This window comes from Alosa sapidissima, chromosome 17 (assembly GCF_018492685.1).
Source record: "Alosa sapidissima isolate fAloSap1 chromosome 17, fAloSap1.pri, whole genome shotgun sequence".
NCBI classification, from domain to species: domain Eukaryota; kingdom Metazoa; phylum Chordata; class Actinopteri; order Clupeiformes; family Clupeidae; genus Alosa; species Alosa sapidissima.
The window spans coordinates 9,282,703-9,296,207 of NC_055973.1; the positions used below are offsets into that span (position 1 = coordinate 9,282,703).

The window sequence follows — 13,505 nt, forward strand, 5'->3', positions numbered from 1 at the left end:
GCTTTACACAGATATCGCCCTGGACAGTGCGTGCTATTTCCATCTATTCCAGAGAGAACCTGGGCAACATGGATGTTTCTCCAAAGAGTATTATACTTTGAACATATACTAGAATGGGTCACATGCCCTGATAAAGACCTGGTACAGGTCAAATTTTTCGCTCTCTTACTGATTTAGCCATCCTGTCCTCTTCTGGACTGATGACTTTTTGAACCATGAGCTGTCTGTCCTCTTCCGGTTAGATGGCTTTATGAATGCCTTGAATATCATGGTCCAAAGTGGTCTTATTCCGCTGCTTTAAAGAGCATCAACTACACCAAAAACTGACACTCTACAGACTTTACATAGTAGCTTTTGGATAACACATAGTAAATCACCTGTTAATAAACAAAAAGTAGCACACACAAAAAACTTTTCTCAATAAATCACTGTACATATGGAGTCAAAGTGTGCATCACTTTTCTATCATTTCCAATCACCTGTTATTAACACGAGAGAGTGTGCTTTGTAACTGTATAGTATAACACATTGACATTACTTCAGAGAGGGTACTCACAGGTAGGCCAGGTTTACCCATCTCCCCATCCTTCCCATCCCTCCCAGGGGCTCCCGTTGGTCCTGGCTGCCCAGGAAGGAGTTCCTGAGATGGGCCGGGAGGGCCGGGCTTTCCTGGCGGCCCTGGAGGTCCAGGGGGGCCCTGGGCAAGACAAAAACAAACTCCACCATTAGAGATGAAGTACAGAAATATTTTGCATTTATGGCATCATATATATGATCCAAAATGTAACATCCAGCTTGCATTACATTTCAAATCTGGCACCATACTTTAGATGGCAGGCCCATCCAGAGGGCTTGCACACCACTGAGTATACATTAGATATGAGTGTAGGCATGTCACAGGCTTGCATGTAAAAGGGGGCTCTTACTCTGACCACCTCTGTGTCACTGTCAATGTCCTCAAACCCAGAGCCTTCGATGCCATCCTGTAAAAAAGAGTGAACATTTCTGAATTCAGGGTACAGGTTCCATAATATCATTCAACACACTGACTGCTGATGAGGATGTTTTGGTGTCCTCGCCTGGCGCCATCTAATTTCAGTGCGCCATATGGTGCCCTTTTCATGCATAATATTTTAAGGACATGCAGCGGATCAGCAACTTTTTTATGGCCACAGTCACATCATCAGCTGTGCATCACTGATTGTGTAGCGGATTGTGTCCCTCTATATCTTTTTAATACCTTCTACTCTACTGGAAGGACAAATACATATTCATATAAGCATATTCTAGGCCTAGCTGCCTTTCATTACACATTGACCATTAATTAGAGTTTTAGCATTAATTACAGTTCGTCACAGTAAGGTTAGATCATACCATTTATCTGTTTGCTAGAGTATAGTTATGAGTTTGAGCTTACCATGTATTTGAAGGACGCTGGTTTTCCTGGGGGACCGGGGAGGCCTGGAGGTCCAGGACGTCCAACACCAGCATCACCCTAAGGGAACAGAATCCCTGGTCAGCCATTTCATAAGTGACCTTCGTTATGGAAAACAACCCTTTATCTATGTTGACCTACTAAAACAGTTATAAAAAAGGTTCATTTAAAATAAATATGATATAATGTAATTGCCAATTCACCATTACCTCAATATCAATACAAATGCCAATGTCAATTTCAACCTCAACATCAATATGTTATTAACGTCATTGGAGCACCATATGTACAGTAGGACAGTTAGGGTGGGCGCGGCCCCCAGAGGTGACTATGTGAGAGTTAGCGGTGTGTGTGGGAGAGGTGACTATGTGAGAGTTAGCGGTGTGTGTGGGAGAGGTGACTATGTGAGAGTTGGGAGGTTAGCGGTATGTGTGGGAGAGGTGACTGTGAGAGTTGGGAGGTTAGCGGTCGGTGTGTGTGGGAGAGGTGACTATGTGAGAGTTGGGAGGTTAGCGGTGTGTGTGGGAGAGGTAACTATGTGAGAGTTGGGAGGTTAGCGGTGTGTGTGGGAGAGGTGACTATGTGAGAGTTGGGAGGTTAGCGGTGTGTGTGGGCGGCGCTATGGCACCTTCTCTCCTTTGGGTCCTGCATCTCCTGGGAGCCCGGGGAAGCCCTGAGGACCAGCCTGTCCCTGAGGAGTGACATGAGCAGAACGAGATGCATATGAGCCAGAGGCACAGCCAGAGCTGTCTGTGTTAGGGGGCAGTATAGTATGGCTGCATCACCTCCCCCCCCCCCCTCCGCACTGCTAACACTCCCCCTGACTCCCTCCCTGCACCACACGTAGAGATATGCACACATACACACACACACACACACACACACACACACACACACACACACACACACACACAGTCACAGACGCACATGCACACTCTCTCTCCTTCTTTCTAACTCTAACTCTCTATCTTACAGAAGTACACACACACACCACATACTTTTTTCACACAAACACACAGACAAATCATACACACAAACACCACTCAGACCCAGATGCACCCCACATGTGCGGAGGCCCCCCTCTGTAAATCTGGACCAGGTCGTAACCCTGGCTTTAGTTTAATCAGCCACACAGGTGTGCAGGTGCTATCGTCACCCAATCACAGCGGGGCGTATACATGAAAGACTGGGACCACCGCTGTGATCAACCACTCCACTTTCCTACACACCCACGCACAAGCACACACACAAGCACACAGACACGCACACAGACACAGACAAAGACACACACACACACACACACACACACACACACACACACACACACACCTTCCCCACCCTTCTCTCTTTGGTGAAATAAGTCTGTAGTCTGTGTAGTGTAACCAATCAGTTTGGCCAGCCTCCTCACTAATGGTTGTGCATGCAATCTGATTCCGAGAGGTTTTGTGAGAAGAAAAGGCCATTTCCATCTCCGTGCTTTGGCAGAGCTCTGTTATGCATCTGCAGGAGACTGGCACAGTTCTGATTGGATGGAGGGGGAAGAGATGATGAGGGTGATGCAATGCTGAGTATGGAGTGAGGGAGAAGGAGGGGAGAGAGAGAGAGAGGGACAGAAGGGGTGGTAAAGGAAAGGAAGGAGACAGGGGGAGAGAAGGATAGGAGAGAGAGAAAAGGAGAAAGGTAGAGGGAGAGAGGAGAAAGGTAGAGAAGGAGAGAGGGAGAGGAGAAAAGAGAGAGGGAGAGGGGGAGAAGGAGAAAGGTAGAGGGAGAAAAGGAGAGAGAGAATGAAGGAGACGTAGAGGAAGAGAACGAATAAGAGAAAGAGAGAGGGCAGAGGTAGAGGGTAAAACGGAGCCATAGAGAGTGGGTGAGAGAGAAATAGAGCCAGAAAGGGAGAATGGGGGAATCTGGGTGTGGGGGGGGGGGACACAGTCAAAAAAAGAGAAAAAGGGGGAGTAAGACATTGATAGAGAGAGTCTGTTTGAGAGAGTGAAAAAATGACTTTAAAAGAGGGGAACGATAGTGGTGCATGGTATGTGCATTTGTGTGAAGATGTGTAGAGGCGATCCGACATTTAAACTGAAATCGCAGACCATAGACACACATACACACAGACATAGAGGGGGGTAATGTGTGTGTGGGTAGTGTGTGTGTGTGTGTGTGCGTGTGTGTGTGTGTGTGTGTGTGTGTGTGTGTGCGTGTGTGTGTGTGTGCGTGTGTGAAAGAGAGAGAGAGAGTAGATTTGAGGAGACAGGTGAAGAGTGACAGGTGACTGTGAGTAGGTGAGACAGGCCAGGAGAATAATGAGCAGAAAGTATTCTGACTGACTGGTTGCATCATACTTACAGGGTCGCCATCTTTGCCCCGCACACCCTGCAAGACAAAGCAAGACCTCATTTACCTCAAGAGTGACCAGATCAATGGGCTTTTCATTTCCCCATAGCTCTGTTTGCAGCAATTACAACACAATAGTCTACAGGTAACAAGAAACAGATCTATTCATATGTTAAACAGTTTATCAGTAAATATATAACAAGCTGCATGGTAGTCAAAAGTAACTTTGGAAGATCTGTAGTTTTATAAAGTAAGGCATCAGTTGCCCTAAGTCATAAATAAAGTCCTGTTTCCAGTCCCTAGTAGTGGAGTGGTGACAGTATGGTGGCTGTTGTAGCCAGTTAATAATATGTTAATAATTTGTGTCATATCAATAATGTGGTTCCATTAAGACGTATAATGCAAACACAGAAGTGCTTTGTGCAGACTTAACCATCTAAACACATTTTAACTTCAGCTCCTAAACTTCAGCTTTTTTGCAATATTAGCCATAAAACAACAGTAACAATCATTTACAACATTTTTCAACCTCATTTCAGGAATGGCCAGTATAAAGAAGTCATTAATCCATGGTCTGTGCAAAAAGACAGGCTTTTATTTCCTCTCCCAGTCAGGGAGGCTGCACAGAACACAATGTCACTGACACACAGCTATGCAGATGGATGACTGGGACGTCCCGTGTCTGGAGCCAAACCGCTCTCTCTCTCTCTCTCTCTCTCTCTCTCTCTCTCTCTCTCCCTCTCTCTGTCTCTCAATCGCTTGCTTAAGAGAAGAAGGAAGAAGGCTCTTGGTGCCTGCCAAGGCCGTTCGCTCTGTTTACGAAGGGCTGCTTGCTGCGTGCCGTCACATTCATTACAACCCAACCAATCAGATTGGGATTGGTCAGCACGCCAATGAGGTGCCAAAGCGACAGGGGCTGGCCACAGCGGGACCTCAAACACATGGGATTAACTGCCCCAGTGGGGGGTTTACGAGGGCAACACCTCCATGTTCTACACCACTCTTAATGCTGTCAGAGGGGCAAATTGAGCCATAATGCCTCAGCTTGAAAGCGTTCGCCATTAAAAGAGGGGACAATTAGCCACAATTACTATGGCAAGGGTTCTGACATGATGTGTGTGTTTGTCTGTCTGTGTGAAGCCATGGGGAATCTGCTCTGGGTGGGACTATAAAGGGTGGGGTGGCATCACACACAAACACACACACACACACACACATTGAAGTGTTGGGGTGTCATTCTGGGATGCTGCTCTGAATGCGGGAGTTTTGGAAGCGTTTTGGAGAATTAATACTCACATGCTCTCCATTTTTGCCAGGAATTCCTGGGATCCCTGGTGGCCCTGAAGGTCCTTGAGGCCCCCTGGGGCCAGGGTCTCCTGACCCAGAACTGGTGCCTGAAGCTGGGTCGGAGCGGCCCGGGGGCCCGGGGGGGCCTGGAGGACCCGAGGGGCCAGGGTCCCCCTTCTCTCCTTTCATACTAGGCTTTATCTGTGGGAGACATGATGAAGGTTTAATGATCCTTAGATGTGGAACTATCTATTAGAGGCAACAATGCAACATGAGGACAACATACTCTTGCAGAATAAACATTTTGCAGGCACACGCAAACATACCCGCACACTCATTTATTTAGTTACATATAACAGGCCAGGACAAACAAGCATGTAAAAAAATGCTGTAAATACGCTCACACACACACACACGCACGCACGCACACCCACACGTACACGCACACGCACACGCACACGCACACGCACACGCACACGCACACGCACACACGCATGCACACACATTCTTACTTACACTGGTTTCTGTGTGACTTGTGTCCACTCTGGCAGTGTGTTCTGTGGCTGCATGAAGACAATAGACTCTTTAATGTACATTGTGGGAGTTGGTAACATATTCTTAGACATGCTTGAAAAACAATCGTGTCTCCAAATAATTTCCCAAGCCCTGGGCATATGTCCCTCTGTGGTAATGCAGAACCAAAATGACTCAGCTCTCTAAATATAAGAGTGGAAGATGAGTTTGTTTGCATCTCTGGAAGCAGATCAAGGTTTAACTCCAAACACAGTAAGGAGGCAGTAATATGCCCATTCAGTGGCTATGAAAATCAAATTGTGATGAACAAGGACTCAGACATTTCCATGCTTCAGCAATTTTATACTAGAGACAAATGGTTTTACTGCCCCCTGGTGGGCATATACATATTTGTCCAATTGCTTTTACTAACTGCAAGGCACAGTAGCAACATGCCATTTGAAATCAGTGTACAGAGTGTATCAAAGGGGTTCTAGTCATTGGGTGAAATTACAAGGTAAATCACCTTAGAGTCAAAATGCCCGACATTCATACAGTATATTGTGATAAGGTATCTATTCCAATACCACTGGATCCAAGTATGTCCTTAACAACAGGCCTAGTGCCTGGCAGAATGTTGTCAATCAGAGCTTGGCACTAGCTCCTTTTTTGTCATGGATGCTACCTGAATGTTCTCTTATTGACTATGCCAAATTTTGTCACAGCTTTCATTCATTCATGTTGATCATTCATTCAGGTTGACCATCTGTATTTTTCATGACTTATTTCTTCAAATACACTTTTAACCTGCAGAATTTCAACTGACTCTTTCATATAACTGTCCTCTTCTTCCACTTGCAGACTAGCAAAGTCTCTCTCTGTTACTGGAAAGAGCCTGATCAGAACTCCCTGATGCACGTGTCATAAAAGGGACAGTCTTACCTCTCTCATCGGGCAGGTCGATGGCCTGACCAGACGTCTCTTCCTCAAGGTCCTCATCGTCGGAGGATGCTTCAGTGGGCGGAGCCTGGACGGGCGTGGTCAGGAAGTCCTCTGGCTGAGGGAGAGAGAGAGGGAGGGAGTGAGTGAGATGGGTAGACATGAGAGAAGAGAGGAGAGTATAGAGAAAAAAGAGAGAGAGATGGAGAGAAGAGGAGAAGAGCGAGAGATGGAGAAAAGAGGAGAAAAAGGAACAGAGTGAGAAGGAAGGAGTAAGAAGGGTAGACATGAGGTCCACTGTTGGGATGGATGGATAGATGGAGAGAATTAGGGCTTTGGACCCTGTACATATTCAAAACCATCACCATGCAACTATCAATACAACAATATGACAATGTAGTTGAAATGTGTATCATGGGGAGGAATTACCAAGAAATATGGCACAGCCCCCGATATACAACACACTATATGATATATGGCACAGCCCCCGATATACAACACACTATATGATATATAGTGATATGACAGCCCCAGAGGGAACCAGTGAGATAAGCGAGAGGAGATGAGAGGAGGTGGATGGAAAGAAAGAGAGATATCAAGGAAAAGAGAGATTAGAGGAAGTAACAGGGCAAGAGAGGAAAATATATGCTGGTGAGAGGGAGATGTAGGGAGGGCAAGAAAAAAATGGGCGGGGGGAGTGGCAGAGTAAGAAAAAAATGACATTTATTTTTCATCTTCATGTTTTTATTATTATCATTATGGGTTGTATCTTGTGCTTTGGCAATATTGCATGCCAATAACGTGCAAGGAATTGAAAAGTGAAAGGGGGTAATGAGATGAGCTAAGGGAGAGAGAGAAACGGAATGGAGAGTTTGAAAGTAGGTTGGATGAGGTAAAAAAAAGAGAGAACAGAGGGAGACGGGGTGAGAGAGAGGAGGAGAGAGAGGAGGAGAGAGGTACAGAGGTGAAGTTGTCAAAGCTGTTATGTGGACCCTCTCACACTCTCTTTAAAAGCCTCCTCCTCTTCTGATCCATATTACTATACTGTAACTCAAAGTGTTACCAAATTCCATGGACGCCATAAAGCTCATAAAGTTCACAAATTAAATGTTGCGCAGATCTGGCTGAACGTAATGCATGTTTGTATTGTCAGCATGCATCACATTCAGCTATATTGTATATGCGCAACTTGAGTCAAACTTGCCCACGGATTTGAAGCTACCAGAATATGAAAGAAGGTAATACACTGACTTCATTAACAGGCTGTGGCTCTACGCTCGCTGCTACAAGCTATAAGCCATTTCGTTGCTAATGCAAACCAACTAGCTCAAAACTCATCCAATTAGCACAATTTTGCATATACAGTACGTATAAGAATAGGGACATCAGGACCTGCCTGTTAGAATAGGGACATCAGGACCTGCCTGTTATTTTCAGAAGCATCTGTTCCTGTATAATGAATGTGAGTGGACAAAGATGATAACTATCAATCTGTCTCCTAAATCATGCTCTACTCGGAGTCTCTGCCATGACCTGTTTATAACTATGCAACAGGCAGCCAAACTTTTATAATATGACTGTACCTCTGAGGACGAAACATTATTTGACATGCTAAGCATCAGCTAATAAAACACAATCATTATGCTAAATCCCTGAATAACATTTGTTATGTGAATCACAAATATTTATCTGTGGTAAGACACAAAAATGATCCCAACCATTGCTGTGTTTTTCCATGCTGGTTATTAACTCTCTCTCTCTCTCTCTCTCTCTCTCTCTCTCTCTCTCTCTCTCTCTCTCTCTCTCTCTCTCTCTCTCTCTCACACACACACACACACACACACACACACTTCTGGTGCTGCTGGAGCCATGTGTAAACCTGACTGGGTGGTATCATGGGGCCGCTGGGTGGAGTGCCTGTGGTCTGAGAGACTTCAGACTGCCTGGGGTTGTCCTGTAGGGGGCACCAGAGCACGCAAATGGAGCACCCGCCACAGGCACCCTGATCCTGGTCCAAACCCACATTCTCTATTCTCTGGACCTGACCCTGATGTGCTACACGTGTTCTGCGGTGGAGTGGGGTGTGCAAGTGCTTTGTTGTGTGTTGTGTTGTGTTGTGTTGTGTTGTGCTGTGCTGTGCTGTGCTGTGCTTTATTATTATATTAATGCTGCATCGTGTTGTGGTAATCTGTGCTGTTCTGTGTTATGCTGTGTATTATATTGTGTAGCATTGTGTTGCATGGTTCTGTGCTATGCTGGAGTATAATATGTTGTGTAGTATTGTGATATGTTGTGTTGTGCTATGTGATACTGTGCTATGCTGTGTTATGTTAGATTGTGTTGTGTAGTATTATGTTGAGCTGTTTTCTCTGTCTGTGTGTTGTTGTTTTCTTGGAGACACGAATGCCTGCCAGAGCCAACACCAATGCCAAAAGACCAGGACCGTATCCCAAAGGATGCTGGGAAAACCCATCAGTCCAGCCCGGCTGGGGCCAGCGGTCGGCGCATCCCACACTGCACTGCAGCAGCCTAATTACCCAGGATTCACAGCATTCCAATGAGGTCACTGTGGTTGCAGGGCCAACAACCCCCCCCACCCCCGTTCCCTTGCGCTCAGACAGGGGAAATGACACGAACAATCTGCCCGTCTGACGGAGCATGGGAACATGGGAAACCCTGCACCAGGCAGACCTCCACAAAAACACCACACAGCACAGCCCAGCACAGGACAGCACAGCTAAATGGGCACAACCACACAGAGGACACACCTGTATTTAATCTAACAACCAGCTCAGAGACTTCGAGAGGATAGAGTATAATCATCTAAGCGGACTTTGCCATGTGGACAGGTTAAAGCGGCCTTAAGTCTGCTAACTGTTTCACTATCAGTGCTGCTCATTCGGCACAGTATGAAGTTTTCTTCTGGTCACTATAACGTTCCTGTAGCCTAGAAATCTAGACGCACCCTAACGGCGGCAAATTAATTTGCTCAGCCTGTACGTCTAGTATCAAACCATAGGGATTTCTATTGGCTGACGCCGTGGACGTCATCCAATCACAGCGCTCTATTTTGTTAGAGAGTCTTAAGGCGGGCTTAACAGGATAACGACAGTCCTGCGACGGTGAACAACAAGGAAGGTGGCTATGGCGAACGAAGAGCGGTTGTTTCAATCGGCGATGGCGTCAACTTTGGAGGAGTTGGACTTTTCTTTGAAAGTTGAGCAACACAATGCGCTTAAGTCATTCCTTTCGAAGAAGGATGTATTTGCCGTTTTGCCGACCGGATACGGATATGGTCGTAGCGCTGGCCTATTGCATGCCTAGGCAGTTTGAAAGACAATTCTCTGCCCGCCCCTTGGATTAAGCAAGGTGAATGGTTAGATTCCAGACTATACATTTCAATGATATAGGATGGCCCGCCATGCTAACGTTCCTGTGCTCCTTCTTTTGATTTTGAAATGAGCGCATAAAATCATTTTCTCCCTGTGTGGTCTGGCCCAGTTTAAAGTGGACGTCCAGCCTGTAAGCCCTGACGCATACATACAGACAGCCACCCGGCAGCAACACTGAACAAGGATTTGTTCTATTGCTTTATGTTTTCCAGCACGGTGGGGAGCTGGGAGCTGTAGATCAAATAGAGGAGCTAAAGGAGGAGAGGCATGGACTATCAAAGGATAAAGGAGTGTGTATGGGTATGAGGAATGTTTGACGGAGGATTACAGTGTGGGTATGGCAGCCATATGGCTAAACTACAAGCACATGAACAGGGCTTCCTCCTTCACACAACAGAGGGTTTACTCTGACTTTGGCTGCTCCACACATGGGTTTGTCAGTTTCTGATGAGGGATGGAGTAGGGTCTCTCTCTCTCTCTGTATCTTTCTCTCTCTCTCTCTCTCTCTCTCTCTTTCTCTCTCTCCCCGTGTGCCTGTGTGTGTACATGATATGATGTGATGCCTCAGTGAAATGAAAGAAAACAACAGAGTAAATAGAGTTAAGCCAGCTGAAATGAAGGACAGTGTGTGTGTGTGTGTGTGTGTGTGTGTGTGTGTGTGTGTGTGTGGTATTTTACACGATTTTCTCACAGGGTTGTTTGAGGACACACACTACTGAGTCCAGGCAGATTTGTGTGAGTGAACACACATATCTGGACTCTGTGGTGAGAGACAGAGCTCATGCTAATAGCTGAGCTGAGTCACAACAAACTTAACAGAACCAGTATGTCTGGGGAGAAGATGCTGGAAGGGCTTTAGTGGCATGGGGGGGGGGGGGGGGTGCTCACTTTAAGGACTGTCTACTGTGTGTGTGTGTGTGTGTGTGTGTGTGTGTGTGTGTGTGTGTGTGTGTAAGAGAGAGAGATCAGACTCACCATGGTGTATTCTCTCTCCTCCACAAGCTTCTTTACCTCGTCCATGGTCTCAGTGTCATCCACGTCATCCCCACTTCCATAGCCAGACGCCTGAGAGAGCACACACACACACACATCTTGATTATCTATGCTAACATTAGTATTATTGATTGAACTACCTTATTTATTTATGTTTGCAGCGATTATCTTATTACACTTTAGCCCAAGGCACCATCATTTAAAATGAGAGCTTCCTATTGAAGTATGATTTAGGGTGATTGGATTTATTGTCCACTTGTTGGTTTCTGTCCAATTTAATTTTGTGGCACTTTATTCCATTTCAGCTCTGTGAATTATTCCATCTGTTTGAAAGGGTGGGCCTTAATCCTGATAAAATCCTCAGGAAATGATCTCAGGCTTTAATTGCCGCTGTGGTTGTAGCATATTTTCTTCAGGATTTTAAACTTGTATGTAATCACTATGAGAAATCAATATTACTGAGTTATACGGCAAACTTTCAGGGAAAAGAAACAGTTTTGCAGACAATGCAAAACCAGATCTGATAACAACCGGGGTTAAGCACAGTTTTCATTACCATCTAATCAAGCTGTCATTCCTTTTACATAAAACTGCAAGAGGACACACAGTGTCCTGCAGTCCTCAAGCATGGCCAGAAGAGGGAGCCGTACTTCCATTGCTATGGGGAAAACCACAAGTGCGCAAATGCAGCACTGCTTATCTGAGCTCTCATAGGGGGCAATCTTGGAGAGTGGCTAACTCGAGAAAAGGCCTGTTGTACAGTCAGCTGCTCTCCGAAGACTGACTCGACCCTGATTAGGTGGTTAACCTGGAGGGTCTGCATCGGATAAAAGCCAGATCCATTCATGAATCTGTTCCACCATCTGGGAACAGAGTCTAAACTTTGACCCCAGGTTGCTGTTGCAGATGTAAGAGGAGTCTTCTGCAGGCTGACGTCATTGCTACCTTGCCATTAGACTTGTGGTTTCTGATGCTGCAGTCCCAGACAGTTATCCTTCAAATTCTTTACTTGCTCAGCAGTCTGCTCTCCAGACGTCATCACTAACCTAAATGTTGAATATTAACCTAACCTTAAATGTAGGGAGAGTAATTGAGAGCGCACATGAAGCCAATGGTCAGATGTCCGATAACATCTGGCCGGTTGATGAGTGTCTGTATCTTCATTTAGGGAGGTCTGCGCAGCATTGCCACATCCGACAGACCTACACTGGTGTCGGAGCCGTCGGGAAAAGGATTGCTATGATTGAGTGTTTAGCTTGTCTACTTGTTGCTAAGAAGCACAGTGCAATCATCAAATATTTCCTTAATAGTTACAGTAGCTTTTTTCCCTTCCTCTGCCTCTTGCTTTCTTACACAACAAAAAGACCCAGGACTGATAGTACCAATGTCAATTTGATTATTATTAAACATATTTTTGATGAGACGTAGAATGCGCACTGTCTTTGGTGAGCAAGAGTAGTGTGAAAAGCTATCACTGCTTTGTTTATGTTTTTTTTGTCTGCACCATGACATGGCATGGGCAGCCTTTCCTGTGTGTGCAGTGGAATTGTTTTTCACCACACAAAGGCAACACAAGGTGACTAAGTGGTCAATCAGCAGTGCTTTGTAGTGCTTTGAAGACTGGCTGGTCTGCGGTCTCCTTTAGACTGATTTGTTACAAATTCCAGAGTTTCCCTCCAGACAACCACACAAGCTAATTAATGTACTGACCGCTTAAAAAGCCTCTCCTAACCTTGACTGTTAATCATTACTTTCGATGAGTGGAGAGCTTCAGAGGGGTAAACCCCTAACTGAGGGCCTGGATGCTGATGACCTTGAGTTGAGTCCACCAGCTAGGCATACGTTACATCCACTTCAGAACTGAAAGCTAAGACCAACATGAAGTTATGGCTACTGCACCATTTAGACTTAAGCTCTGTATTTGTTCTTGCATCTGCGTTCATCTTCTATGCCTAGTGCAGACCAGGTGTAAGTTGGAGAGTCTGACTAGATTACTAGTTAGTTACTAGTCAGACTGTTAACAGACTTGTGTGGTAGTCTGAAGCGAAACTCTGGAATTTGGAGTCTAAAGAGGACCAAAGACCAGCCAGACTTCAAAGCACTACCTACAATGTTTTTCACTTATCGAAAGTAATGACAGTCAAGGTTAAGAGAGGCTTTTTGAGCAGTCAGTACATTAATTAGCTTGTGCGGTTTTGGACCAATGAGAAATACTCACATAGGGGTCGTCCTCCTCACACTGGTCATCTGGGGCCCGGGGATCAGGGGTCAACACCAGCTGCTGGATGGAACCCTGCATAAAGAAAAAGAGAAAATTTGGAGAAAGAGAGAGAGAAAGAGAGAGTGGGGATAAAAAGAGAGAAATTGTTATTTGTTGGACATTCATGATATGCGTTGTAACAGAACGTGTCTGTGTCTCCACCCGAGATATGGCAGATTCATTCATTTTCCTCCTACTTCATCTGTGCATTGTTCTTTCTCTGTAACAACTGTTTGAAAGAGAGCACAGAGTTAAGCATCAGGAGGCCTTTTCCTGGAACTTCCTGGGGAGAAGAGCACAACAGGACAAGGTTGCTGGCAGCCCCCCCCCCTCCTTCCTCCTCAATCCCATC

General features: G+C 45.6%; 1 protein-coding gene across 2 annotated transcripts in view; it reads right to left on the reverse strand.

Moving 5' to 3' along the window:
• Nucleotides 1–13,505, reverse strand: part of col15a1a (collagen, type XV, alpha 1a) — a 95,627-nt gene that overhangs the window by 38,310 nt on the left and 43,812 nt on the right. For both annotated transcript variants that reach the window (XM_042068292.1, XM_042068291.1), the window contains exons 4-13: nt 13,112–13,186; nt 10,876–10,965; nt 6,512–6,626; nt 5,573–5,619; nt 5,066–5,257; nt 3,782–3,808; nt 2,064–2,126; nt 1,418–1,495; nt 927–983; nt 557–697 (exon numbers count right to left, since the gene is read on the reverse strand). In XM_042068292.1, the coding sequence (XP_041924226.1) occupies nt 557–697; nt 927–983; nt 1,418–1,495; nt 2,064–2,126; nt 3,782–3,808; nt 5,066–5,257; nt 5,573–5,619; nt 6,512–6,626; nt 10,876–10,965; nt 13,112–13,186 (885 nt within the window). The remainder of the gene's footprint in view (nt 1–556; nt 698–926; nt 984–1,417; nt 1,496–2,063; nt 2,127–3,781; nt 3,809–5,065; nt 5,258–5,572; nt 5,620–6,511; nt 6,627–10,875; nt 10,966–13,111; nt 13,187–13,505) is intronic.